The sequence below is a fragment of the Pseudonaja textilis genome, chromosome 8 (assembly GCF_049901715.1).
Source record: "Pseudonaja textilis isolate UNSWEBS1 chromosome 8, rPseTex1.2, whole genome shotgun sequence".
Lineage (NCBI taxonomy): Eukaryota > Metazoa > Chordata > Lepidosauria > Squamata > Elapidae > Pseudonaja > Pseudonaja textilis.
The window spans coordinates 51588822-51616663 of NC_141997.1; the positions used below are offsets into that span (position 1 = coordinate 51588822).

A 27842-nucleotide genomic window follows, 5' to 3' on the forward strand; every position below is an offset into this window, starting at 1 on the left:
ATTTGCAAAAACGAAATGCGAATAATTTATCCTGAAATAACAGAAGGTTAAATTTAGCTGCAATGCATAGGCATTACACATTGCCCTTTGCCTAAAATACAGTATTCTTTTCCTCAAAAGTCTGCATTATTTTACCGTAACATCGAATTATAGTCTTCATTACAAGCATATGTCTCACATACGACATGCATTATTTATAAAATTTGCATACTCCAAGTGAGCTTCTCCATTTTTGTTTTACTTCAATTTGAAGTGAAATATACAACATAGTATTCAAATGCCTTTGCATTACAAGGCCTTGAACATTTCTGAAATTCAAAATGTGACATTATCAACCTTTCTGGAATATTCTGCTCATTGACGCTATTCTGGCTATTGAACCTTCCTTTCCTTAAGATACATTTTAATTAATCAGGTTAAATGGCATGGGTTTTTTAAAAAAAAAATGTGGAAAGAAACCATCCCTCGTAACGGTCTCCGCTGTTTGTCACTATTTTTCACCCAGAAGATCTGGCTTTTTTAAATAACCAAAATTCAGTAAAAGCGAAAGGAAAAAAAAGTGTGGAACAATAGCACGGAGGGGGGCGTCAAAAAAGGAATCATCCTAGAATCTCTACAAGCGGATTAAATCCAACCTCCCTTGAATTCCATCGATCCTGACCTAACTCCAAGCAGGCTAAGTAAGATTCCTGTGCATTTAGCAATAAATCAATTTGATTGGACTTTCACACGGGGATCTGGTCCTTCACGCCTGGCATATGGGCTGCTTATGCTTGATGATTTTAGTGCTGCCATTTTCAGGTACATAGAACTGTATTTATTGACATAAATGTCTGTCAGTTCTGACTCAGTCCTGCAGCCATTACTTTAAACGGGCCTTGCCACCTTTCTCCTCTACAGACACCGGCTCATTTTAAACGTGCACCCCACCAAAAGCAACCGATGATTTCTTCCCCATCTCAATAGATCCCTGTTTTTTATTGCTGACCACCGAAATTTACAGAACCATCATCTTCTTTTAACGATCCCATAATCCTTTGCAGGGTAGAGTCTGGACAAACTGAATGGAGCTGGCAGAGTATTTACTAGCCAGATGCCTTTCCTGTCACCAATGCAGAATTTTGTTCAGCAGATATATTCTCAGTGTGCCCAGAGGGAGAGAAATATCTGCCTCTACCTAGGATTGAACTCACAGCAACCTGATTGTGAAGTGAGAGAGTCACCTCTAGGCCACCGCACCATTCACTGTAATTTTACAGAATGTAAGGACTGTAATCTCTGCATTTGAGGAGACGCTACAGAAACTCAACCAGCTCTTTGGCACTAGTAATGTCATTTACAACAGGGATTGTCTTTCCTCGGAATAGAGGGAGAAGTTTCTCTCTAGGACTCAGGTAGTAACATGAGATTGGCTTGAGAGGAAAACCACAGAAGGAAAGGCCTCCATCTTTCTCCAAAAGGGTGTCACAACCCAGAGTGTTTCCGTAGCCGGTCTTCAAAATGGCGGCTGCTTTCTTCTCTCTTCCATTCGAACACAGGGCCTTTCGAGAGGATGGACAGGACGAATCATCTGCTCGGTTCTTCCACCCAATCCTCCCTTCTAGTTGTCATTCCTGAAAACAAACGCAATAGAATCAAAGGAATGGAATGAGGAATCCCTTGCCAGCCTTTTATTGGCACGGGGGCCGGGGGGGCGGGAAGGGTTAATGGCACTCCATAAATAAGTTGGAAGATCTCTGAAGAACATTACGTCCTTCACCGTGATGATGAAGTAAACTAAAAGTAGAAACGCTCGTTGCTGTGGTCCTCACCCTACTTAACTTTTCATCCATGGAATGTTAGCTGGAGACAAACTAGTTGGATGGAGGTCCCATAGGTGCTTTTGGTTTTTTTCCCTTTGAACATGTTTCACTTCTCCTCTAATAAGCTTCTTCAGCTGTGACAGGACAGGGGGAACGGGAAGGATTGATACGCCTTGGAGACAGCTGGTCATTTGCATCCTTTTAGAGGGTCCTTGAGGCCACTTGGAGGTTTCTCGCTGTCCTCAGGGTCACCTGAGTGGTGCAAATCCTTCCTGTAGTCTGCAATTTTTTTCCACTGCAAAATCCATTCTCCTCTGGAAATGTGGGAGTAGGAATGGATTTCCAAAGGAAAAATTGCAGGCTACAGGAAGGATTTGCACTACTCAGGTGACCCCGAGGACAAAGATCAACCTCCAGGTGGCCTCAACAACCTTCTAAAAGGATGCAAATGACCAGCTGTCTGCAAGGAATATAAATCCTTCCATTTTCCCACCATCCAGTCGGAGCTGAAGAAGCTTCTGGGATGAGAAGCAGAACGTCCTCAAAAGAAAAAACAAGAAAGTCCAGTTGCCTCCTGAAAAAAACACCTTTGGGTCAACCATGACCTGAGAATCTCTACACACTTTTAGTTTGATGGACGTAACTAAAAATCCAAATTTTGTAGGAGCAACTCTTCTTCTTAATTACACGCACCCCAGCTCATCATGTTGTGGTTAACACTATCCAGGATAGCACGAGGAAAAAGGAAATAGGTTTTTTTGCAGTGTCCACCATTCGTACTTTAGATGATGATTACCTGAGAAAAACAGGCTACTTAATGAAAACTTCACCTTCCAGGTGATAAGAATGGAGGCTCAGCCAATGTCATTGTAGACAAGTTGTACTCTGACAATAAAGATAATAATAATAAGTGGGCCACGCAGAGCAGAGATTAAAGATTGAGTATAGACAGTTCTCAACTGATGGTCACAATTGAACCCTCACATTTTTGCTAAGTGAGACAATTGTTAACTGAGTTTTAACCCATTGCTTGCCACAGTAGTTCAAGTAAATCCCTGCAATTGTTAAGTTAGTCACACAGCTGTTAAACATATCTGGTCTCCCCATTGACTTCGCTTATCAGACGGTCACAAAAAGGAATCATGTGCTCCAGGGATACCGCAACTGTCGTAAATATGAGTCAGTTGCCAAGTGCCTGAATTCTGAACACATGATTTGGTCATATTTGGTCAAGCAAGGGCAGTGGTTGCCAACCAGTGGGCTGGGGACCACTGGTGGTCCATGAGAAAATGTTGCTGGTCTGCAGAGAAATCTCACCCCCAAAGCAATTAATCCAGGCTACGTGGGAACACAAGGCTGCGCCGCCCACATGGCTTGTGGAAACACGAGGCTTGCATCACTTGCATTGCAAACAACATGAGGGAGTGAGGAGAGGGGGAAAAGGGCAGAGGGGAGAACTTGCCCTACTCGTGCCACGCACCTGGCTGGGCTGCTTCTTTCCACTTCTTTCTTCTTTTGCTTTTGGCTGCACGCAAGGAAAGCAGCCAAAGTCTTTCTTTCTCTCCGCCAAACTCCGCCAGAAATGAGTCTTTGGGACCCTAGCAAGGCCTCCTGCTCCAAGAGGCTGCACCGGCAAAGACTCATTTTTGGAGGAGTTTGGGGGAGAGAAAGAGAGACTTCTGCTGCTTCTGCTGCTTTCCTTGCATGAAGCCAAAAGTCTCTCTCTCTCTCTCTCCCCCCACCCCCCGAGAACAGAGCTGGAGACAGTATCCTGAGATCCCAAATAAAGAACGGTAGGAAACAGGGTGGGGAATTTCCCTGAAGACTTTTGGGGGGATTTTCCCAGCGTCTCTGGTCCACGGGATTTAAAATGATGAGTTTGGTGGTCCCTGAGGTCCAAAAGGTTGGTGACCCTGATACATCTAGAGTGTATTTTTTTTTTCTTTTAAGCAGGGCTGGCCTGTGGTTAGGTCAATAAATCAAGAGAAAGGATGGAGAACTTGACATTGAGATGTTGATAGTAGGACAAGAGGCATCGGCCGGCCCAGCCTTCACTTCCAAAGTTTGTTGCTATCTTGCAACCTTGAGACAGATTCAACAATCCCTCTTGGCTCAGCCTTGCATACTTTAGTTAGCAAACCCTTAGTTAGCAAACCCTCTTGGACCCGGCTTAATTTCAATAGTTCTAACTTCTCCCATGTATCAGATATTACATAAATATATTTTTTTAAAAAAGTAGAATTGTAGTAGACTCATGTCAGACTGAAAAGACCGCTTATTTTAACCTTGACCCCAACAAATTAGCTTTTTGGGTGTCAGCTTCTGAATGTCAGCAACAGATTTTAGCTGAAAGCAATCTTTTTTCAACCACCAGATACATTAACTGAGATTATGCCAAAGGACGTATTTCCTTGCCTCTAACCGTGAAGATTATCTTCCTGTAGGGCAAATATGCAGAGTCAGGAGAAATAATGCAGTCAAAACATTTATCTTCATAGAGACAAAAGCCTGATTTATTTCTTTCAGGGAATTCATTCCAAGCTCCCTCTTTTCCACCCCAGCCAAGACATTCTGATGGAATGCTAGTCTACAGCGAACAACTTAATGCTAATTTTTTTTAGGTTCTTTGCCTCCTGAATACTTAAAAAAAACTTTCATTAGATGCATAATTAAGAAACCTCAGGGGCTGGGTTGATTTGGAGTATCGAGATTAATTTAATCATAATTCCTTTTACTTGGCCCGACTCTGTTTAGGAGTTCAAAATCTTTGATCTGGAGAGAGTACAAGAATCAGTGGAAACTAATCCAAAACTTGGTTCCAGATCAATGTGTGTCAAGCTCGGCCATTTTAAGTAGTGCGGACTTCAACTCCCAGCATGGCTGGCTGGGGGAATTCTGGGAGTTGAAGTCCACAGGTCTTAAAATGGCTGAAGTTGAGGAACCCTGGTCCACATAAAGCCTACCTACTAGTGGTGGGGGTCAAATTGTTTTTCCACCGGTTCGGTGGCCGTGGCTTGGTGGTTTGCCTAACACATGCACACAGCTTTCCCCACACCAGCTGAGACCTGCAGTGCCAATCCAGATAATGGATAATCAGAGTTGGAAGGGACCTTGTAGGTCATCTAGTCCAACCCCCTACCCAAGCAGGAGACCCTGCACCATTTCTGACAGATGGCAGTCTTGAAAGTCTCAGGTGATGAAGGTCCCACAACTTCTGAAGGCAACTTCTGTTCGATGGGATGATTGTTCTCATTGTCAGAAAGACTCTAGAAAAAGTACACAGAAAAGCAACCAGGATGATGAGGGGACTGGAGACTAAAACATATGAAGAACAGTTACAGGAACTGGGCCTGGCTAGTCTAGGGAAGAGAAGGACCAGGGGAGACAGGATAGCAGTCTTCCAATATTTGAGGAGCTGCCCCAGAAAGGAGGAGGGGGTCGAGCAATTTTTCCAAGGCACCCAAAGGCCAGACAAGGAATAATGGATGGAAACTGACCAAGGAGAGAGATTCAACCTGGAAATAAGGAGAAACTTTCTGACAGTGAGAACAATTAACCCATGGAACAGAAGTTGCCTTCAGAAGTTGTGGGAGCTTCATCACGTGAAACTTTCAAGAAGAGACTGGACAGCCATTTGTCAGAAATGGTGCAGGGTCTCTTGCTTGGGTGGAGGGTTGGACTAGATGACCTACAAGGTCCCTTCCGACTCTGATTATCTGTTATCTGTTAAGCCCCTTTGGGACAACCATGACCTGGATGATGGAGAAACTCTACAGACTTTTAGCGATACACTCTGTTTTTCCTTAGAAATGTTGACTCTAGCAGCTGAATCTCCACGGATGGGCTGTTCAAATAAAGTCATTATGGCACCTGCAACTGCCCCATGGAAAGGGTTTTTTGACATGCTTTGAGGGACCCAGAAAAGGGGAGGGCCTTCCATCATATGACAGTAGATATCATCTTGACTTTTTTCATCTCCCTAGAGATTCCCCCCCCCTCCTTGTCAGTTGTACCCATCCACCTGTTCGTTCTTCATCTGATCTGCTTGTGCTGTTGTGTGTGCACAGGCAGAGTTGCCACTGGTACCACCACCGCGCAAAATAACTTTGATTATTTATTTATTTATTTGTCAAGCAAGTATTAGATAACAGGTATAAATATAAAACACGGTTATGAATACATGAAATGGATATGAATTAAAAAAAACAAAACCCAATAGGACAGGGACGGTGGGCATGTTGGTGCGCTTATGCAGACCTCTTAGGAAAGGGGTGAGGTCAATAGTAGACAGTCTAAGGTTAAAGTTTTTGGGGTTTGGGGAAGAAACCACAGAGTCAGGTAGAGTATTCCAGACAGTGACCACTCTCTTGCTGAAATCTACAGTCAAGTTTGGTGTGATTAACCTTGAGTTTGTATCTATTGTGTGCTCTTGTATTGTTATGGTTGAAGCTGAAGTAGTCACTGATGGGTAGGACATTGCAGTAGATAATTTTATGTACTACAGTTAGATCGGACTGAAGATTATGGAAACCATCTTATTATCCACCAGCAAAGGCATTTGATGTATGTGCAAACACATCCTCAATGTACCATATATATACATATGCATATACACATACACATACACATACATACATACATATATATATGGCAACTGGTCAAATATAATAATATTAATTTAATACTAATATTAAAGAATCCTACATTTGTGGGACATTCTCACCCCAAGTGGGGGCTGATCTGGGTAGGCAAACCACTTGTTTTAATTCCTTTGTGGAAGCCAACACACACATTTTTTAAAAGAGCGCAGCAAAACAGCCCCGAGAGACAGCCAAGGCTGTGGATTTGAGTCACGGAGTTTGCAGCTGTCCCGGGAAAATTAAAATAAGCAGCATGGTAAAAATCGAAAGTCTGTATTTTTTTTTTAGTTCTTTTTTTAATTATTATTTTGTCACACCCAGCTTCAGAAGGGACCGTAAGGAGCATTAAAATCAAAGGGCCGGGTGAATGCATTCCTTTCATTTCAGCAGCTCTCCCTGAGCTTCACCACCTGTTCCAATCCCTAAAGCATCAAAGGATACAGCACCAGAATAAACTGCCTAGCAATTGTTCCTGTAATCTTGTGCTCTGGTGTATTTAAAACTTTCTAAACGGGACTTGCTTATGTTTTTTTTTTTTAAATGTCCCATGGAGATTCGTCCAGGTCATGACTGCCCCAAAAACACTTTTCCAAAAGGCAACTGGATTTCCTTGGTTTTTTTTCTTCTTCTTCAACACTGTTTTGTTTTCCCAGTTCTGACTGGGAGGTAGGGAAATGGAGGGATTTACGCTCCTCGCAGACAACTTCAACTTCAGAAGTTGTGGGAGCTTCATCCCTGGAGGCTTTCAAGAAGAGGCTGAGCTGCCACCTGTCCGAAATGGCGTAGGGTCTCCTGCTTCAAGGTGAGGGTGGACTAGATGACCTCCAAGGTCCTTTCCAAGTCTGTTATTCCGTATTTGCGCAGGGAGCTAGGTTATGTCTACCCTGTCGAAGAGAAGGATCGTGGGGTCATGAACGATAGTCCTCTTCCAGGACTTGAAGGCGGGATTGAAATATTCTCTAAGAAGCAGAAGGCAGGACAAGAACCAAGCGGTGGAAGGAGAGACCCAAGTAGAGAGAACTTTTCTGACGGTACAATCTATAGCTTGTCTCCCGGGGTTGTAGGTGATCCATCACTGGAGGTTTTCAAAAACAGACAGGACAACCAAATGAATGGAATGGCGTAAGGTCTTCTGCCTTGAGCAGGGGGTTAGACTAGAAGACCTCTGAGGTGCCTTCCAATCCTATGATTCTAACTTCAAGGACTTTAGGTCCAGTCTTTTCGTAAAAACTTCCAGTGTTGGAGCATTCACAACTTCTGGAGGCAACTTCTGTTCCACTGATTAATTGTTCTGGCTGTTAGGAAGTTTCTCCTTAATTCCGGGTTAGAATAAGAATAGTTGGAAGGGACCTTGGAGATCTTCTAGTCCACCCCCTTGCTCAGGCAGGAAACCTGATACAATTTCAGACAAATGGCTTTCAGAAATTTATACAATTTCAGACAATCTCTTCTTAAAAACTTCCAGTGATGGATCACCCACAACTTCTGGTGGCAAGTTGTTCCACTGATTAATTGTTCCAACTGTCAAGAAAGTTCTTATTTCTAGGTTGCTTTTCTCCTTGGTTAGTTTCCATTCGTGGTTTCTTGTCTTGCCTTCAGGCGCTCTGGAAAATAAGTTGACCCCCTCTTCTTAGTGGCAGCCCCTTAAATACTGGAAGGCTGCTCTCATGTCATCCCTGGTCTTTCTTTTCTCTAGACTAGCCAATTGTTCCTGCAACCGTTCTTCCTATATTTTAGTCTCCAGGTCTTTAGGAGAGAAAAACAGTGGCTACCAACCTGCCTTCCATCGAGGGCCTGTATCCTGCACGAGTCCAAAAGAGGGCTGTGATAATATCTACACACCCCTCACATCCCGGACATAAACTGTTTCAACTCCTTCTCTCAAAACGACACTATGGAACCCTGCACACCAGAACAACTAGACACAAGGAGAGTTTTTTCCTGAATGCCATCACTCTGCTGAGCAAATAATTCCTTCAATACTGTCCAACTATTTACAAAGTCTGCATTACTATTACTTCTCATCACTCCTTATCTCCCATCCTCTCCCGCTTGTGACTGTATGCCTGTAAGTTTGTTGCTTCATCCTTACGATTTATATGGATTGTTTCCTAGTATGATTTGATTGCTTATTGCACCCTATGACTATTATTGTTGTACCTGATGATTCTTGACTCTTGGCGAATGTATCTTTTCTTTTATGTACTCTGAGAGTATTTGCACCAAGACGAATTCCTTGTGTGTCCAATCACACTTGGCTGAATTCTCTCTCTCTGTGTATCTATCTATGTATCACTCTGTGTATGTATCTATGTATCTACGTATGTATCTCTGTCTGTCTGTCTATCTATCTATCTATCTATCTATCTATCTATCTATCTATCTATCTATCTAATCTAATCTATCATCTATCAACTATCATCTATCTATCTATCTATCTATCTATCTATCTATCTATCTATCTATCTATCTATCTATCATCTATCTATCTAATCTATATCTATCTATCTATCTATCTATCTATCTATCTATCTATCTATCTATCTATCTATCTATCATCTATCATCTATCAACTATCTATCTATCTATCTATCTATCTATCTATCTATCTATCTATCTATCTATCTATCTATCTATCTAATCTCTATTTATCTATCTATCTATCTATCATCTAACTAATCTATCTATCTATCTATCTATCTATCTATCTATCTATCTATCTATCTATCTATCTATCTATCTATCATCTATCTATCTATCATCTCTTTAATCATTCTTAGTTGCTCTTCTCTGTCCTTTTCCCCCCAAAGCCTCAACATCTTTTTTGTTGTTTTGGTGACCAAAGCTGGATGCAGGATTCCAGGTGTGGTTTTTACGATGACCCTTTTATTTTATTTTCCCCCCATCCTCCCCAAATGCATCTGCAAACGGGGTGGGTGGGGGGAAGGATGAAAACCCAGAAACCAATTCGAGCCCGTGTGTGTGTGTGTGTGTGTGTGTGTGTGTGTGTGTGTGTCTATGCTTTTATAGCGACTCTCTTCTGCTGTTATTTATGACTCCGTCTTTCTCTCTCACAAAGAGTCCTTTTGCTGGGTTCCCCCCCCCCGCCCACCCCCTCCTCCTCCTCCTCCTCCCTAGCAGCTGCTCTCCATGTTGTATCTTGAGTGATGATGAGGTCCTGAAAGTGTTTTTTTGGAACAGATGGCTAGGAGTAGGCTGGGGAATGTGCCAAATCCTGCAGTGACTGAGTGCTTTCGGTTCCAGCTCGCGTGCCTTTCCCCCTGCCCTCTGCCCCGACTGGCGCCAGTAGGACTTCCCAACCAGCACTCCGAACATCTGGAGTCTGCGGCTGCCAGAAGACCAAAGGGAGGGGGGAGGAGGAGAGGAGGAGGAGGAGGAGGAGGAGGCGGGGAGCCCTCCCTGCTCAGCTCAGCTTCCCTCCGCTTGCCAGAGAAAGGACTAATCAAAACCAAAAAGGCCTCCGCGTGCATGCACACCCACACGCCCGCGAGGAGAGGGGCGTGCAAGCTAACCAGCTACAGGTCAACCCCCTCACAGGGCCCCCCCTCCGCCATCTACCAATGAGGGGTGTGTGTGTGTGTGTGTGTGTGTGTGTGTGTGTGTATGTATCAGGGGTGGTGGTGGTGGTGGAGAAGGCTCGTTATGTTCGGAAAAACTAATGAAGCAAAGAATATTATCTTTCAAAGGCTGGAGACAGGGTGGCGGGGTGGGGAGGAGAGGCTGGCCGGGAAAACTCGGGGCTTCCCTCCGAGGTAAATTTTTTTTTTCCCCCCAGCCCGTGAAGGAATGACGGGATAAGACTTTGGGGGAGGATCATGCCAGGCTCCTGGGTTCGCAAGGCCTGTGGATAGAATAACAGAATAACGGAGTTGGGAGGGACCTTGGGAGGTCCGCTAGTCCAAACCCTGCTCAGGCAGGAAACCCTATACCATTCCTGACAGGGGATTGGCCCAAAGTCCCCCAGATGGCTTTCAATGGCTAAGGCGGGACTAGAACTCCCATCCTCCTGGTGATTGGCCCCCAGTCCCCGAAATGGTTTTCAGGACAAAGGCGGGACTATAACTCCCATCTCCTGGTGATTGGCCCAAAGTCCCCCAGATGGTTTTATATGGCTAAGGCAGGACTAGAACTCCCATCTTCCTGGTGATTGGCCCCCAGTCCCCGAAATGGTTTTCAGGACAAAGGCAGGACTATAACTCCCATCTCCTGGTGATTGGCCCAAAGTCCCCCAGATGGCTTTATATGGGTAAGGCGGGACTAGAATTCCCATCCTCCTGGTGATTGGCCCAAAGTCCCCAGGTGGCTTTATATGGGTAAGGCGGACTAGAATTCCCATCTCCTGGTGATTGGCCCAAAGTCCCCAGGTGGCTTTATATGGCTAAGGCGGGACTAGAATTCCCATCTCCTGGTGATTGGCCCAAAGTCCCCCAGATGGCTTTATATGGCTAAGGCGGGACTAGAACTCCCATCCTCCTGGTGATTGGCCCAAAGTCCCCCAGATGGCTTTCAATGGTTAAGGCGGGACTAGAATTCCCGGTCTCCTGGTGATTGGCCCCCAGTCCCCGAAATGGTTTTCAGGACAAAGGCGGGACTAGAACTCCCATCTGCTTGGTGATTGGCCACCAGTCCCCCAGATGGCTTACAGAGCTAAGGTGGGACTATAGCTCCCAGTCTCCTGGTGAATGGCCCCCAGTCCCCCAGGTGGCTTTTGGGGCTAGGGTGGGGCTTGACCTCCCATTCTCTAGTCTGGCGTTTTAATCAAGTGAGATAAAGATAAAGGCTCCTTTTTGTGAAGTTTTGGCTGTAAATAAAAACGCCTCTAATTTAAACTGCTAAATTGGGCAGCTCTCAGGAACAGGTCTTGTCAGGGGAGGGGAGACGAATGCCCCCCCCTTTTTTCCTTCCCAGGGAGAATTACGCTTGTGGAAGCCTCTAAACGACCCATTAAAAATGTCATCATCCTCATCATCTTTTTTTTTTTAATAAAAAGGTTTCTTTGAAAGTCCTACTGATGGCAATTAGGACGATGACGAGCTGACTATCGTGGCTAAACCGTTCCCTGGCCCCTTGTTCATTCCCGTGGAGGAATTCAGCATCCGAGCAAAGGAAATTGGACAGGACAGAAATGCAGCCCTCCTTCCTTCTTACGGTAAGAACAAGTAGAAAGTGGGGGAAAGAAGGGGAAGAAAAAAACACCTCCCAAATTCCATGCAGGAAAAAGGGGATAGAGGATTGCGAAGGGGGATTCAGAAGCCCGGTAAAAACGTCGCACCCGGAACCTCTGCCTCGCCAGGACGGGCTCGAACTGGCTGTTTGGGGGAAGCGTGGAAAAACTGAACCGGGGCAGGGGAAACTCATCAGCAACCAGGGTGAAAAGGACCAGGCTGGAGGAAGAGAGACAACCACCCGTGGCACCAACTTCACTGAATCCCTCAACCTCCAGAAGGGAAATTCTACTAGGGGATTTGTAAAGATTCTCCCTCATCCAGGGCCTGGTTGCCCCCAAAGACGCCTTTTTTTTTTCAAGGGGCAACTGGAATTTCTTGGTTTTTCTTTTCAAGACATTTTGCTTCTCATCCAAGCTTTTCTTTCTCTTCCTTCCTTCCTTCCTTCCTTATTCCTTCCTTCCTTCTTCTTCCTTCCTTCTTCTTATTCCTTCCTTCCTTATTCCTTTCTTCCTTATTCCTTCCTTCCCTCCCTTCCTCCTTATTTCTTCCTTCCTTATTTCTTCCTTCCTTATTTCTTCTTTCCTTTCTACCTCCCTTCCTCCCTTCCTCCTTATTCCTTCCTTCCTTCCTTCCTTCCTTTCCTTCCTACCTACCTTCCTTCCTTCTTTCCTTCTTCCTTTCTTCCTTATTCCTTCCTTCCCTTCCTCCTTATTTCTTCCTTCCTTATTTCTTCCTTCCTTCTCTTCCTCCTTATTTCTTCCTTCCTTATTTCTTCTTTCCTTTCTACCTACTTTCCTCCCTTCCTCCTTATTCCTTCCTTCCTTCCTTCTTTCCTTATTCCTTTCTTCCTTATTCCTTCCTTCCTTCCCTCCCTTCCTCCTTATTTCTTCCTTCCTTATTTCTTCCTTTCTTATTTCTTCCTTCCTTCCTTATTCCTTTCTTCCTTCTTCCTTCCTTCCTTCCTTCCCTTCCTCCTTCCTCCTTATTTCTTCCTTCGTTATTCCTTCCTTCTTTCCTTTCTTCCTACCTTCCTTTTGTACAGATGCCTCATTTAAAGATCACAACAACTTATGACCTCAATTCTGGGCTCAGTTGTGATTGTAAGCCAAGGTCTGCCTGTATGCTTGTGTGGACAGTATAACTCGCGTGTTCCTTGCTTTTTCAGCTGCAATTCCATAGGATTCCCTATGAAAAGTGCTTTCTTTTCAGGAGGCAACTGGCTTTCTTTGTTTTTTTCTTTTGAAGACATTTCGCTTCTCATCCAAGAAGCTTCTTCAGTTCTGATAGGACAGTGGGAAGTGGAAGGAGTTATACTCCTTGCAGACGGCTGGTCATTTTCATTCTTTTTAGAGGGCTGTTGAGGCCACTTGGAGGTTTGTTTGTGTCCTCAGGGTCACCTGAGTGGTGCAAACAGTTCATGTAGTTTGCAATTTTTTTTCTCTGGAAATCCATTCCTTATTCTCACACCATTCCAGGCGTCTGTACAAAAGGAAGGAAGGAAGGAAGAAGGAAGGAAGAAAAAAGGAAAGAAGGAAGGACAGAATAAGAAAGGAAGAAAGAAGGAAAGTAGGAAGGAAGGACAGAATAAGGAAGGAAGAAGGAAAGAAGGACAAAATAAGAAAGAAGAAAGAAGGAAAGAAGGAAGGAAGGTAGGAAGGAAGGAAAGAAGAAATAAGGAAGGAAGAAATAAAGAAGGGAGGGATGAATAAAGAAGGAAGGAAGGAATAAAGAAGGAAGGAAGGAAGAGGGAGGGAGGGAGGGACGGAAAGGAGGGGAGGGAAGAGGAGAAGGAGGAAGGAAGAAGATGGAAAAAAGAAAGAAGGAAGGAGGAGGGAGGAGGGAGGGGGAGAGAGAGAGAGAGAGAAAGAAAGAAAGAAAGAAAGAAAGAAAGAAAGAAAGAAAGACAGACCCAAGCACACAGCCAAAGATTTGCATTTCTTGCTCTGTTTTCAATTCTTAAACCTTGCTGGTTATTCAATATACGTTGAATATATTCAACATATCTGTTTAAAAGAGAAAAGAAAGAAAGAAAGAAAGAAAGAAAGAAAGAAAGAAAGAAAGAAAGAAAGAAAGAAAGAAAGAAAGAAAGAAAGAAAGGAAAGAACCAGCGCTTGACCCCCTAGAGGAGCTGTGAAAGGATATAAATCACAGGCTGCGAGGGGGACAGGAGCCTTAAAGATAAGAGACCGAAACAACCACCAAACAGCCGCTGCCGCCGCCACAGAGGTTCCTCAAGTCCCAGAGAGGGCGAGCCCTTCCTCCTTCCCAGCTGGCCCGTTTCTCCTCCTCCTCCTCCTCCTCCTCCTCCTCCTCCTCCTCCTCTGAGCTGAGAGAGAGAGAGAGAGAGAGAGAGAAAGAGGGACGTACCTTCCTTTTTTTAGACCTGCCTTCAGCCTGCAGGGTCCGGGTGCATTGCTCCACGCATTCGGAGAAGCTCAGGTTGCTGTGGTCCCCACTGTAGTCCAGATCGGCCAGTCTGGCCAAGGAGAGGATATAGTTACAGGCGATTCTCAGGATAGCCAGCTTGGAGAGCTTCTGCCCGTAGGAGTAGCAGGGGACCTGCAAAAGAACAGCGGGGCGCCTGAGGTCAGAGCCACCTTTGGAATGGGAGAAAGCCAAGCCCTGCAGCTCCCAGGGCCCAAAGGGCAGGGAACACGGAATAACGGAGGGGGAAGGGACCTTGGAGGTCTTCTAGACTGATGCCCCCCACTCCCACCCTGCTCCAACAGGAGACCCTCTGCCATTCCAGGCTGGGCTGAGTGAGAGTGATTGGCCCAAAGTCCCCCAGGTGGCTTTTATGGTTAAGGTGGGACTAGAACTCCCGGTCTCCTGGTGATTGGCCCAAAGTCCCCCAGATGATGTTCAGGGCTAGGGCGGGACTAGAACTCCCAGTCTCCTGGTGATTGGCCCAAAGTCCCCCAGGTGGCTTTTATGGTTAAGGTGGGACTAGAACTCCTAGTCTCCTGGTGATTGGTCCAAAGTCGCCCAGATGATGTTCAGGGCTAAGGTGGGACTAGAACTCCCAGTCTCCTGGTGATTGTTCAGGGCTAAGGCGGGACTAGAACTCCTGGTCTCCTGGTGATTGGCCCAAAGTCCCCCAGCTGGCTTTCAGGGCTAAGGCTGGACTAGAACTCCTGGTCTCCTGGTGATTGGCCCAAAGTCCCCCAGCTGGCTTTCAGGGCTAAGGCTGGACTAGAACTCCCGGTCTCCTGGTGATTGGCCCAAAGTCCCCCAGCCTGTTTTTCATACTTGAGATGGGACTAGAACTCCCAGTCTCCTGGTGATTGGCCCAAAGTCCCCCAGCTGGCTTTCAGGGCTAAGGCGGGACTAGAACTCCCAGTTTCCTATTTTCTAGCCTGGTGCCTTAACAAGACCAAAGAAGCTCTCTTCTAATCTTTACTAATAGACCAATGGAGAAACTTGAAAAAAAATCTGAAAACAAGAATGCAATTTGCATTGGATCAAATTACATTTTGGGGGTGTTTTGTTGTTGTTTTTTGAAAATTCAGGTTTGCAATTCCCGTACCTCCCTAAACTCAGTTCCGAATATCCCGGTTTCACACATGGCCCGGGATGCTTCCTCACTTTTAAGCTAACTTGTCCATGGTGCCCCTTTGGTCATGATATCGACTTCGATAATAGTAAACATACTTTAATTTAGTTTAGTTTCCTCTATTGTCATTGCACCCCATACGATGAAATTAAATACCATCTTCAGTGTGCATTACGACTGAAAATAAACACAAACACACTTCCTTCAAATTCTGTACATTGAACCGAAAAACCCTATGATATCGCATGAATATTGCACTATACAGTAGAATTCAACAGAGTTCCTGCCCTGGGATAGAAGCTGTTTTTCAGTCTATTTGTCCTTGTTTTTATTATTATCCTGTACCGTCTGCCAGACGGTAATAGTTTTTTTTTTTTTTTTTTTTAAAGGGATTCCCAGGTTGAGATGATCTTTGAGGATGTCTTGAACTTTCTTTCTTTTTTTTTTTTTTCAGTTATATATAAATTTTATTGAATTTACAATTAAAAAATAACATAACAACATTACATATGCAACAGAGAGAAAAAAAGAAGAAAGAAAGAAGAGAGGAAAAAAAAAAATGCTCGGTCTTGCGACCGAAAAAGGAGAAAAAGAAGTATAAAAGAGAGAAAAAAAACAAAGAGACGGAAGAAAAGAGAAAATACGTTAAAACCAAACAGATATTCTTTTTGACAGTCTGCAAGATCCAATTCTCCTACCTTACTTTAAATATACACATCTTATTACTATTTATGCTTAAATTACCCATTATTCCTTGAACAGTTTATCTCTGATATAACCAATTATACCACGCATTCCAATTATTATCAAATGCTGAAGACTCTTTATTTTTAAGAGCTATGGTTAAATTGTCCATTTCTGCGCAGTCACATATTTTCTGAATGACCAATTGATCTGTAGGTAAACAGGATGATTTCCAGCACTGGGCAAATGCTAATCTGGCCGCAGTTAGAATATGAATTATTATATATTTCGTCTTTTTAGGAAAATGTTTATCAGAGATCCCTAGTAGGAAGAACTCTGGTTTGTATTCGATTTGTTCTTTGGTTATCTCCTCCAGCCATTTTCTAATTTTTTGCCAGTATTTCTGGGCTTCTTTACAGGTCCACCACATATGAAAGTAGGTTCCCTCTATGTTTTTACATTTCCAACATTTTGGACTAGAGTTTGGGTTCATTTTCGCTAACCTCGAAGGGGATAAGTGCCATCTATATAACATTTTATACATATTTTCTTTGTACGCCGCAGATTTCGTAATCTTAATGATTCTATTCCAGATCTTTTCCCATTCTGTTAATGTAATGCTTCTTCCAATATTCCTACTCCACATTATCATGTTCCCTTTCACTATCTCTTGCTCTAATTCTACCTCCAATAAATATTTATAAAATTTAGAGATATTCTTTTTATTTGATCCTAATAAGATTTTATCTAGGTGTTGTAATTTGCTATAGATTCCAAACTCTTTGATATCGAAAAACCCTATGATATTGCATGAATATTGCACTATACAGTATAATTCAACAGAGTTCCTGCCCTGGGATAGAAGCTGTTTTTCAGTCTATTTGTCCTTGTTTTTATTATTATCCTGTACCGTCTGCCAGACGGTAATAGTTTAAAAAAAAAAAAAAAAAAAGGGATTCCCAGGTTGAGATGGATCTTTGAGGATGTCTTGAACTTTCTTAAGGTAGCAGGAGCTCTAAAACTCTTCCAAAGAGGGAAGAGGGCAACCTATGATCCTCTGGGCAATGATGTTAACCCTCTGGAGCGCTGTCCTATCTGCCACTGTGCAATTGGCAAACACTACACAGGTGTGTAGTAAGTCAAGAACCACGCCGGTCGTTACGAAAGTTGCAAACCATTTTTGAAGCGCGTTCTGAATGTGCAGCGGTAGAAGGTCACCAGCAGTTTTCCATTCAGTTGCTGTTTCCTGAGAAGCCTCAGGTAGCATAATCTCTGCTGGGCCCTTTTGACCAGGGCTGCAACCCAGGTCAGCTCCTCTTTTATGATGGTAACACCCAGAAATTTAAAACGGGCCCCTTGCTCCACTCGGTCTCCATTGATAAGCAAGGACTGGAGGTCTGATCGGTTCCTTCTATATAGTCCACTATCAGCTCCTTGGTCTTATTAGGGTTGAGGACCAAGTTATTTAAGTCCCCATATGCTTTTAGATGGGGGGGGTGTTTTTAACATGCCAAACATCTAGGTAAGTCTCAGGGATGCAGACCAGTGGTGAAATGCTACCGATTCGGCCCGGTTCACCCGATGTGATAGCAAAAAGGCCAAATTGGAAGTGAAAAAAACGTCTCCGACCATCAGATGAGAGGAGAACGAAGAGAAAAGCGCAGGATCGGCCCTCGCACCCAGCTGCGCGGTCACCAAACCTGTAGACCCACCACTGATGCAGACCTGAATTGGGGTGGCGGTGGTGGTTCTCATCCTACAGACTTTAGGAATTTCCCCCCCTCTCCTTTTCTTCTCTTAAAATGATGCTACTGGCTGCTAATCTGCTTCCAGACAGAATCCAGAATCACGCCAGTCGTTAAGAAAGTTGCAAACCATTTTTGAAGCGTGTTCTGAACGTGCCGGAAATGGCCCGACTTCCACATGGACGGCTCCAAATTTTTAATGCTCAGAATGGTTCACGTCAAGGTCAGGGCTTTGAAAACAACCCATTTCCAAGGGGGTAGAAATATAAATCCTTCCATTCCCCACCATTTGGTCAGAACTGAAGAAGCTTCTTGGATGAGAAGCGAAACGTCTTCAAAGAAAAACCAAGAAAGTCCAGTTGCGTCTTGAGGGAAAAAAGAAACAGCTGGAAGGTGCCTTAGAGGTCTTCTAATCCAACCTCCTGCCTAAAGAAGGAGACTTTTACAGAATAAAAGAGGTGGAAGGGAACCCAGAGGTCTTCAAGCCCACCCCCCCCACCCCCCCCGAGAGAAGACAGGGTCAACTTTATTCTCCAAAACTCTAGAACATAGAAACCTTGGACTGGAAGGGATCTCAGGGTCTTTAGACCAGAGGTCTCCAAACTTGGCAACTTTAAGACTTGTGGACTTCAACTCCCAGAATTCTCCCAGTTTGGGGACCCCTGGTTTATACCACCCTGGTCCAATGGTTGTCTAATCCATTCTTGAAAACTTCCAGTTATGGAGCATCCATAACTCAGGGTGGCAAGATATTAATTCCTGATGAATGGTTCTCGCTGTCGGGAAATTTTTTCCATCGTTTTAAATTGGATACCTCTTCTTGATAAGTTTCCACCTTTAACCTCTTATCCTGCTCTCTGGCGCTTTGGAGAATAAAGTTGACCCTGTCTTCTCTCAGGGGGTGGGTGGGGTGGGCTTGAGGACCTCTGGGTTCCCTTCCACCTCTTTTATTCTGTAAAAGGCTCCTTCTTTAGGCAGGAGGTTGGATTAGAAGACCTCTAAGGTGCCTTCCAGCTGTTTTTTTTTTTCCTTTTTCCTTTTTTTCCTCCTTGGTTTTTCCTTGAAGACGTTTCGCTTCTCATCCAAGAAGCTTCTTCAGTTCTGACCGAATGGTGGGGAATGGAAGGATTTATATTCCTTGCAGTCATCTGGTCGTTAGCGCTCTTTCTGAGAGTCATTGAAGCCACTTGGGTGTGGAACCATTTTGGAATGGCTGAAGAACCGAAGAAGCTTCTTGGATGAGAAGCGAAACACCTTCAAGGAAAAACCAGAAAGTTCGGTTGCCTCTTGAAAAAACAACAACACACCTTTGGGACAACAGTGACCTGGGTGAGAGAGAACCTCCACAGACATCTCCTTCCAAAATGCTTGGCTTCTCATCCAAGTAGCTTCATCAGTTCTGAAGAAGAAGAACTGAAGAAGCTTCTTGGATGAGAAGCAAAACATCTTCAAGGAAAAACCAAGAAAGTCCAGTTGTTTCTTGGAAAAAAATGCACCTTTGGGACAACTATGACCTAGAGGATGGAGAATCTCCACAGGTATCTCTCTTTAATGATCTTCCACCCATTGCTCCTTGTCCTACCCTCGGGTGCTCTTGATATGGCCAACCAGAGGTTGAGATACTTTAACGCAGGGGTCCCCAACCACCGGTCCAGGGACTGGTACCGGTCCGTGAAACAATTTCTACCGGGTCGCCAGTTTTCTGGGCGCCGCCATCTTGTTTTGATGAAAAAGTGCTTCCGGTGAGCTTTTCCGGGTAGAAAGTGGCGTTTGGGTGCTGAAAGAATCCTCGCGCCTTAGTTTCATCGGGGTGGGGGCGGCTTCGAACAAAACTAAGGCGCGAGGATTCTTTCAGCACCCAAGGCAAAGCGAGCCGAGTGACCATCCCGAAGCCGTCGCGAAGCTCATCGACACAGGTACAAAGGAGGAGTTGAAGGCGCCAGGGAGAAGTGGGGGATGGCTGGCCAGCCGGTCGCTTGGCTCGCCTTGCCATGCATGCTGATGCCGGTACCGGGCCACGGATGATTTTGTGATGCTGGTACCAGGCCGCGGCACAAAAAAGGTTGGGGACCACTGCTTTAATGGTTTCCTTCTCTAAGCAAGGAATGTACAGGATGGCTTAAATACCCCCTTTACGATTCTACGACTTGCTCTTTTCTCAGATGAAAAGTAGGATCTTAGCGTTGGGTTGAGAAGGAATGGGACTGCATCGGAGGTGGTCTTCAGCCAGTTCGGACCAGTTCTGGAGAACCGGTAGTGGAAATTTTGAGTAGTTTGGAGAACCACCCAATACCACCCCTGACTGGTCCCGCCAACCCCACCTGTTCTCCGCCTCCCATCGAGTCCCAGCTGATGGGCTGGGTCTTCTTTGGTTGCCCTGCACAGGAGAACGGAGCTGGAAAGCAGATTAGTGGGGTGGGGAGGGAATGGGGGTTTTGCAGTATCTTTCCCCTGCCACGCCCACCATGCCACGCCCACAGAACTGGTAGTAAAAAAAATTTTTTTGAATCCCACCACTGGACTGCATGATAGGCTACCCTTCTTTCTGTAGGTGGAACAACATTTGTGAATGCAGTTAAATCTGTATTACAGTCCTATTCGTTGTATTCTGACATCTACGTGCAGAGGTATACTTAAAATTCCTGGCATGGTTGCCCAATAGGTTTAGCCATGAGTCAATTCTTGCTAAATTAGGGTAGGGGAAGAAATTGTTCGATGCTACAACACGAGAGATTACATTCCACTTTATTCAGGGATGGGATTCAAATATTTTTTTAAGCAACTGGTTCTGGGGAGAATACAGTCAGCTATGTTGGGCATGTGTGTAATGTCACGCATGCACAATAAGGACTGACTGGGCAGGTGAAGAGGGGCAGGTGAAGAGGGCAGGTGAAGAAGGGCAGGGCCAGCCAGGAACACGGTTTGCCGGTTCTCCGAATTGCGCTGAATCGTAACAACCAGTTCTATAGAACTGGTCCGAACCGGTAGAATCCCACCCGTAACTTTATTATTTAGCCTGAGAAAATGCATCAAAGAGCTCTTCTGATGACATGACAGGCCTATCGGAAATCTCCATTTCCTGGAGAGGAGACTAAAGTATCATTAGATTCACAGAAGGGCTCTTGGCATATCTGGATAATTTGTAGCCAGAAAATATTTAGCTAGAAAATTGACAGAAGTCTTCACTTGGCGTAATTGATGGATTGATTCAATTAGTGTCCTGCTTTTCTCTCGCGGAGCCACTCAAGATGGCTAATTCGAAACAAAACAAAAAATTCAAATTAATGCTAAAACCGGCGAGCAATTCAAAACTGGTGGAGTTCCTGAATTGTCGGTTCTTTTCTGGCAGACGTTTCATTACCCAACAAGGTCACGTCTTTGGAGCTTAAGAACTGAAGATGTCACCTAGTTCAAGGGTCTCCAACCTTTTGGACCTCAGGGACTACGAAATCCATCACTGTAAATCCCGCGGACCGCTAATGCAATCTATCTCAGGACCAGCTGGGTGGGCATGACTGGGCAGTCAGGTGACTGGGTGGGCGTGGCCAACTCGACGTCACTCACGTCAAGGCCTCTACTTGCCCCACCCCTCCCAGCCGCTTCTTGCCTGCCCACCTGGGCTCCTTAGGGCCCGAACAGGAAGCAGTGGTTGGAGTTGCAGGAAGTTAGCGCCCACCCGTCTCCTAGAAAAATGAAATATCCTAAGAAATATTAAAAAGGCAGAATATTTCCCCTGAAAGGAGAAGTAGAAACGCAAAAGCAGAAACTCACCTCAGAAGCAGAAGCTCACCCCCCCGCCTTTGTTAATGAGTGGGCCATTAAGGCCTGGGGCCAGAGTATTCTACATAACAAAGGCCTCTCTACCTATCTCCCCTGGGAAGATGGCATCAGCCAGCACTCAGGTGAAGCCCTGTGGTCCAGACAAAGCCTACAAGGTTAGCTAAGGCCCCGCCCCCTGACAGCCTGACAGCCAATGGGATACATTTCTTGCACAGAAACAGGAAACAGTTAAGGTGGGACCCCACAGAGATTATAAAAGGGTCTCTACACATCTTGGCCTCCCTTCTTGATCTTTTCCTTCGCCTTGAAGCACGTGGTCGTCTTTCTCACTTTGGAGTTCCAAGCCACGTGGTCCTCCTGTCCACCATTAAACCCTCTTTCCAAACAGCCTCCATGTTTCCAGTCTCTTTCTTCCCCCACTTGGAACTGAACCCCGAAGGATATTTTCTTCCAACAGAGCTAAGCAGCCTCCCATGAGAAAAGAGTTGGCCAAACAGCCGGTTCAGTTCCAATGGGATCAGGCCGAGAAGGAGGCTCGGCAGAAGCACCTCACTGAGGACTAGGAGCGTGGGCTTTCCAAGCAGAGGGAAGACCTGCAGGAGTGCAGGTCCCGGCGGCGCCTGGAGGCTCAGTGAGCTGAGATGCTCAGCCAGTTCCAAGGCCATGATGAAGTCCCACTGGAATGAGGCCCTCCAGCTGGCTTCGCCCAAAGCCCCACACCCAGGAGGCTGAAGCAGACCCCCAAATCAGAATGTCTGGCCCCCTCTGACCTGCACAAAAAGACCCCGAAGAGGGGGAGACTCTCTGCAGACACGCAAACGTTCATTGCACATATCCGGTCCAGAGGGCCATATTTTGAAAGCCCCTGATTTCATAGTGCAATATAAAAAATTCAAATAATTTTTCAGGGGACCCCCCAAAAAATTTCCTCGTGGACCACCAGGGGTCCATGGGCCACCAGTTGGTGACCGCTGACCTAGTTGGGTCGTGGAAATAACCAGAAAATTATTTCCAGAAAATAACCCAGCTTAGAGAGACCCCAAGGGCTCCGCAGTTCAACACTGCGCTTCAAATAATCTCTTCTACTGGTTGTCCCAGTGGTGCTTTTTCAAGAGGCAGGTGGAGCTTCCTGCTTTTTCTTTTGAAGACTTCTCTGGGTAATCCCAAGCTTGTTCAAAGAGAAGGTGAGTTGAAGTGATGGAGAAGGGAGCAGACCAACAAAAGTCCTCTTCTGCGTTTGACAAACACGAGCTCCTCGCTAGGAAACATCTCCCCAAAGAGTCCTCTTGAGATTTGAGGGCTCCTCCAGAGACAGGTGGAACTTCAGAAGTCTGGGGAACGTCAGAAACCCGCCGGCGGGGCCCTTTCATCAGAAGTGGAAGATCAACCCTGGAAGCTGAAGCGACAGTTGGCGGAGCAAAAACATCACTTGATCCCCGTCCTTTGAACTGGTTCGGAGACCACCTGCTGCACTTCGCATTTTGCTGAGGAAAACTAAGCCGAGCAAAGCTGAGATTCCAACGGCACGCGGATTAAAACAGGCGCTCAGCCGAAGGTCTTGGGTTGGCTCCCACCATGCCAATTCATTCCAGTCAAGCTCCAGCCCTAGTGGAGGTTTTTTGACTCCCCTTATTTTTTTCGGCAGGAATATATAACCAATCATGGAATCCATAGTGTAGAGTAGAGTAGAGTAGAGTAGAGTAGAGTAGCGTAGAGTAGCGTAGCGTAGCGTAGCGTAGAGTAGAGTAGAGTGGAGTAGAATAGATAATGAAATAAAGAATAGAATAGAATAGCAAATAGAATTGAATATAAAATCGAATATTGAATATAGAATAGAAAATAGAATAGAATAGAATGGAATGGAATGGAATGGAATAGAATAGAATAGAATAGAATAACAGAATTGGAAGGGGGACCTTGGAGGTTGTCTAGTCCAACCCTCTGCCTAGGCAGGAAACCCTACACCACTTCAGACAAATGGTCATCCAATCTCTTCTTAAAAGCCTCCAATGTTTGAGCATCCACAACTTCTGGAGGCAAGTTGTTCCACTGGTTAATTATTATTCTCACTGTCAGGAAATTTCTCCTTAGTCCTAGGTTGCCTCTCTCCTTGCTGAGTTTCCAGTCACTGCTTCTTGTCCTGCCTTGCTGGTGCTTTGGAGAATAGCTTGGCTTCCTCTTCTTTGGGGCAGCCCGAGATTTTGGAAGACTGCTATCATGTCCTTCCCTGGTCCTTCTTCACGCTAAACTTGTTGTTGTAGGTCGTGAAGTCGTCTCCAACCCATCGCGACCCCATGGACAACGTTCCTCCGGACCTTCCTGTCCTCCATCATCCCGTGGAGTCCATTTAAGCCCATGCCTTTATTAAGCTAGACTTCTATTAAACTGTTAAACTTCATTAAACTAGCTAGGCCCAGTTCCTGCAACTGTTCTTCATATGTTTTAGTCTCCAGTCCCCTAATCATCCTGGTTGCTCTTCTCTGCACTTTTCCTAGTGTCTCAACATCTTCTTTATAATGTGGTGAACAAAACTGGATGCAGTACTCTTGGTGTGGCCTTACTAAGGCTTTACAGAGTGGTATTAGTACCTCCTTTGATCTCGATTGTATCTCTCTGTTCAGGAAATTTAGGATTAAATTGGCTGCTGCAGACGGCTGGCGCCTATTTAGCTGGTTGTCCACTAAGACTCCAAGATCCCTCTCACAGTTCCTGCTATTGAGTCTGGTTTCATCCCATCTATATGTGTCCTTTTGATTTTTCTTGCCTAAGTGTAGGACTTTCCTTTTCTCTACACTGAATTTCACTTTGTTAGACAGGGTCCTGTGTTCTAGTCTGTCGATCCATCTGGATCTTCAGCCTATCTTCTTGGGTGTTGGCTATTCCTGCCAGCTTAGTATCCTCTGCAAATTTGGTAAGTTCCCCTTCTATTCCCTTATCTAAGTTGTCAATGAAGATACTGAGGAGTCCTGGGCCTAAGACAGAACCTTGTGGCACCCCACTGCTTACTTCCCTCCGTGTAGACTTAGACCCATAAAGGACTACTCGTTGAGTATGGTTTGCCAGCCAGTTGCGAATCCATCTAGTGGTGGTGCTATCTATCCCACTTTTTTCTAACTTTCCAAGAAGTAGGTTGTGGCCTACTTTGTCGAGTGCCTTGTAAGTATATTATGTCCCCAGTATTTCGCTGAATTAGGTCAGCAGTTCGGCGGTTCAAATCCCTAGCGCCGCATCACGGAGTGAGCTCCCGTTCCTTGTCCCAGCAGCTTCTGCCAACCTAGCAGTTCCAAAGCATGTAAAAATGCAAGTAGAAAAACAGGGATCCCTTTGGTAGGAAGGGAACGGCGTTCCGTGTGCCTTCGACCACGGAGACGTCTTCGGACAGGGCTGGCTCTTCTTCGGCTTTGTAACGGAGAGGAACAGCGCCCCCTAGAGCCGGAAACGACTAGCACAGATGTGCAAGGAGGGTAACGTTTAACCTTTGAACATCACGAAACAAATATTTGTAAGGCAAGGACTACCTGAAATGGCTTTATAAAATAGAGTTGCCCAGTTAAATGATTGTGAGATGCTCTAGACTCCAGGACTCACTATTCTCAGCTAAGGAGATTATCTTTTAGTATCTAATTTATAGGGAGAGGATGGAGGGACGGTTGCATGGAATCTGCTATATTTTTTCTACTAGGAGGTATAATATTCTTAAGATCTGTCGGGAACCGCCACGCAATAATTTTTTTTAAAAAAAACAACATATTGTTGAAACGAAAATTCCTCGTTGTTTTGAGTAACCTCGATCCCCAGGTTAATAATTTGGAATAGACGGGTAATAATTCAAACAGTAGGGATTCGTGGCTATTATCCAATTTCTCCATTTATTAAGGAGAAATCACGACAGACATGATTTCAGTATATTTCCCAAATTCTTCATGGTAGTCATTAAAGGAGGGAGAAAATGGCAGGGCCACGTTGGATCAGTTCTGTCCCGCAATCCCTTTTTTCCTTTTCTTTTTGAGTTAAACTCAACTTTTGGTGACTTCATGGATAGGGTTCGTGTAGTTTTCTTCCTGGAAATACAGAAGTCGTTTCCCATTTTCTTTTTGTTTCCTTCTGTGATTTTTTTTTCCTTTGGTCACCCAGAATCATTTCCAAAAACTGGGATTCTTGACCCATCCAAAAACTGATCAGGTCCGACCCTACTTAGCTTTGTTGCTTAGACAGGTTTAGCCAGATCCTACTATTTAATTCATTTCTTTAATTTATTTTTCATTGGTTGAAGGATGTACAACTGTAAATACTCAAATCATCCGAGAGAGGGAATATCCACATACGCATGCGTTTTTCCTTTGATCGGATTTTATTCCTGGCAACCATATGGAGCTTTAAGAAGTGGTTTGGCTTTGTCATTTTCTTAGGAAGGACTGGCCCAAACTCACTTTCTTTTTTCCAGTTTTGGTCACCATATTATCAGAAAAGATTTAGACATTCTGGAAAGAGTACAGAAAAAAGCCACAAGGATGATTAAAGGCCTGGAGGCTAAAACATATAAAGAACGGTGGCAGGAATTGGGTATATTATCTAGTCCAGGGGTGTCCAACCTTGGCAACTTTAAGACTTGTGGACTTCAAAGCTGGCTGAGGAATTCTGGGAGTTGAAGTCCACAAGTCTTAAAGTTGCCAGGGTTGGACACCCCTGGTCTAGTCTAATGAAAAGAAGGACCAGGGGTGACAGGAGAGCAGCCTTCCAGTATTTGAGGGGCTGCCACAAAGAAGAGGTGGTCAAGCTATTCTCCAAAACACCTGAAGGCCAGACAAGGAATATGGATGGAAACTAACCAACTAGAAGAGATGTGTAAGATTAAAATAGAATACAGACCTGAATTTTTCTTGTTAGGAAGTAATGTGGGAAAATAAGACAAAGATATTATATATCTAATAATTCATGTAATCACAGCTTGCAAGATTGGCTTATGCACAACTGTGGAAATGTAAAGAAACTCCAAGTGAAATAGAAATAATTAAGAAGATTTGGATGTGCACAGAACTAAAAAATAAGGATGAATCGGATTATTGCAAAGTATGGGATAAATTTTATTGCTGGTTAGAAAAGAGGAAGGATCAAGAAAACAGGAAATGATTATATTATATACTATGTATATAGAATGCAAATACGTACTATTTTTTTATATGACTTAGTGATGTAAGACAACTATGTGGGTTAGGATGATTGCACCAGGTCCATTGTTTTTAATGTTCTTTCCTTTCTTTTTTGTGTTTGTTCAATTACATTTAAAAAAAGAAAAACTAATCAAGGAGAGAAACAACCTAGGAACTAAGGAGGAATTTCCTGACAGTGAGAACAATTAACCAGTGGAACAATTCACCTCCAGAAGTTGTGAATGCTCCAATACTGGAAGTTTTTAAGAAGAGATTGGATAACCATTTGTCTTGTGGAAAGGGAACTTCATGAGGACAGTGGTGATACCCAAGCAGGAAAAGCCCAAAGGGAACATCAGGCCAGCCAGAAAAGCAAACTTGCATAGGAAAAGAGATTTGATAAAAGGTATTGAAAGAAGCCCCCTAGACAAAAAGCCAAGTAATTAAAGCTAGGGAAACAAGAAAAAGAAATCCCTTACAAACAAAAGGCCATGCCAAATCAGCAAAACAAATAGACAAAAGACATGTAGCAGACAGGAGATTGCCACTAAACAAATATAAGAAATGAAACTAATAATCCAATCAAATCACCCCGCAGAGTTTACCCTCTGACAGAAATGAAGACAACCCCCCCTGACAGGATTTAAAACATTAAGCACTCACACACAAAAGGAGAAAAGGTATAAAAATCAGGAGTTTATTACACAAAGCTGGCTAGCCCCAGGAACGCAGACTTCTTGCTATCTCTTGCCTTCCTGAAAATTAAAGGAACCTGCTTCCAAGTAGCTGCCTCTGTCTGTGTCCTTACTCTGGAGCACTCCCAGCAGGAAAAAAAAGAACCCTTGGAAGAAAGGCATTTGCCAGCCTTTCAACAGTCTGAAGTGGTGTAAGGTTTCCTGTCTGAGCAGGGGGTTGGACTAGAAGACCTCCAAGGTCCCTTCCAACTCTGTTATTCTGTTACTTAACTGGCTTACTTGCCTAAGGCAAAGTTAAATCTCAGATTTCCTGGCTCTTAGTCCAGCCCTTAAACCAAGTCGACCAACTGGCTCCCAAACAATCACACAATACTGCAGAAGTTAATAAAATAAATCCAAAATTGGCATCCCATCCACGTGGATCTACATTCTTCCTTTTTTTTTTTGTGCATGCACATGCAATGAAAGAGAGAAAAACAAACCCAAATTATTACGTAGATTGTAATAACCCGACTTCTCTTGGTTTCTCAATATTGCGATTTTTACTAACTGCTTAAAAGAAGACATGCACAGCGCAGGAGTTTCGTTTCTATTATGTACATTA

At 44.5% G+C, this 27842-nt stretch overlaps 1 protein-coding gene and 1 long non-coding RNA gene across 4 annotated transcripts in view; one reads left to right on the top strand and one right to left on the bottom strand.

Moving 5' to 3' along the window:
- Nucleotides 1–217: 217 nt before the first annotated feature.
- The window catches only part of ATOH8 (atonal bHLH transcription factor 8), a 35366-nt gene continuing 7741 nt past the window's right edge, over nt 218–27842 (bottom strand). Inside the window, exons 2-3 of one of the 2 annotated variants that reach the window (XM_087938098.1) lie at nt 13999–14190; nt 218–1613 (exon numbers count right to left, since the gene is read on the bottom strand). In XM_087938098.1, the coding sequence (XP_087794224.1) occupies nt 1608–1613; nt 13999–14190 (198 nt within the window). In that variant the 3' untranslated portion in view covers nt 218–1607. Of the gene's footprint in view, nt 1614–12626; nt 13111–13998; nt 14191–27842 lie in introns of those variants that run through there. The other variant, XM_087938097.1, reaches the window with a different exon arrangement.
- On the top strand, nt 9845–27359 carry LOC148125196 (uncharacterized). 2 transcript variants are annotated; one of them, XR_015744470.1, is made up of 3 exons: nt 9845–10030; nt 11454–11612; nt 19776–20070. It is a non-coding gene; the product is annotated as an uncharacterized LOC148125196 (long non-coding RNA). The 2 variants fall into 2 exon arrangements; XR_015744469.1 differs by lacking the exon at nt 19776–20070 and adding an exon at nt 26686–27359 and having other exon boundaries at nt 9854–10030.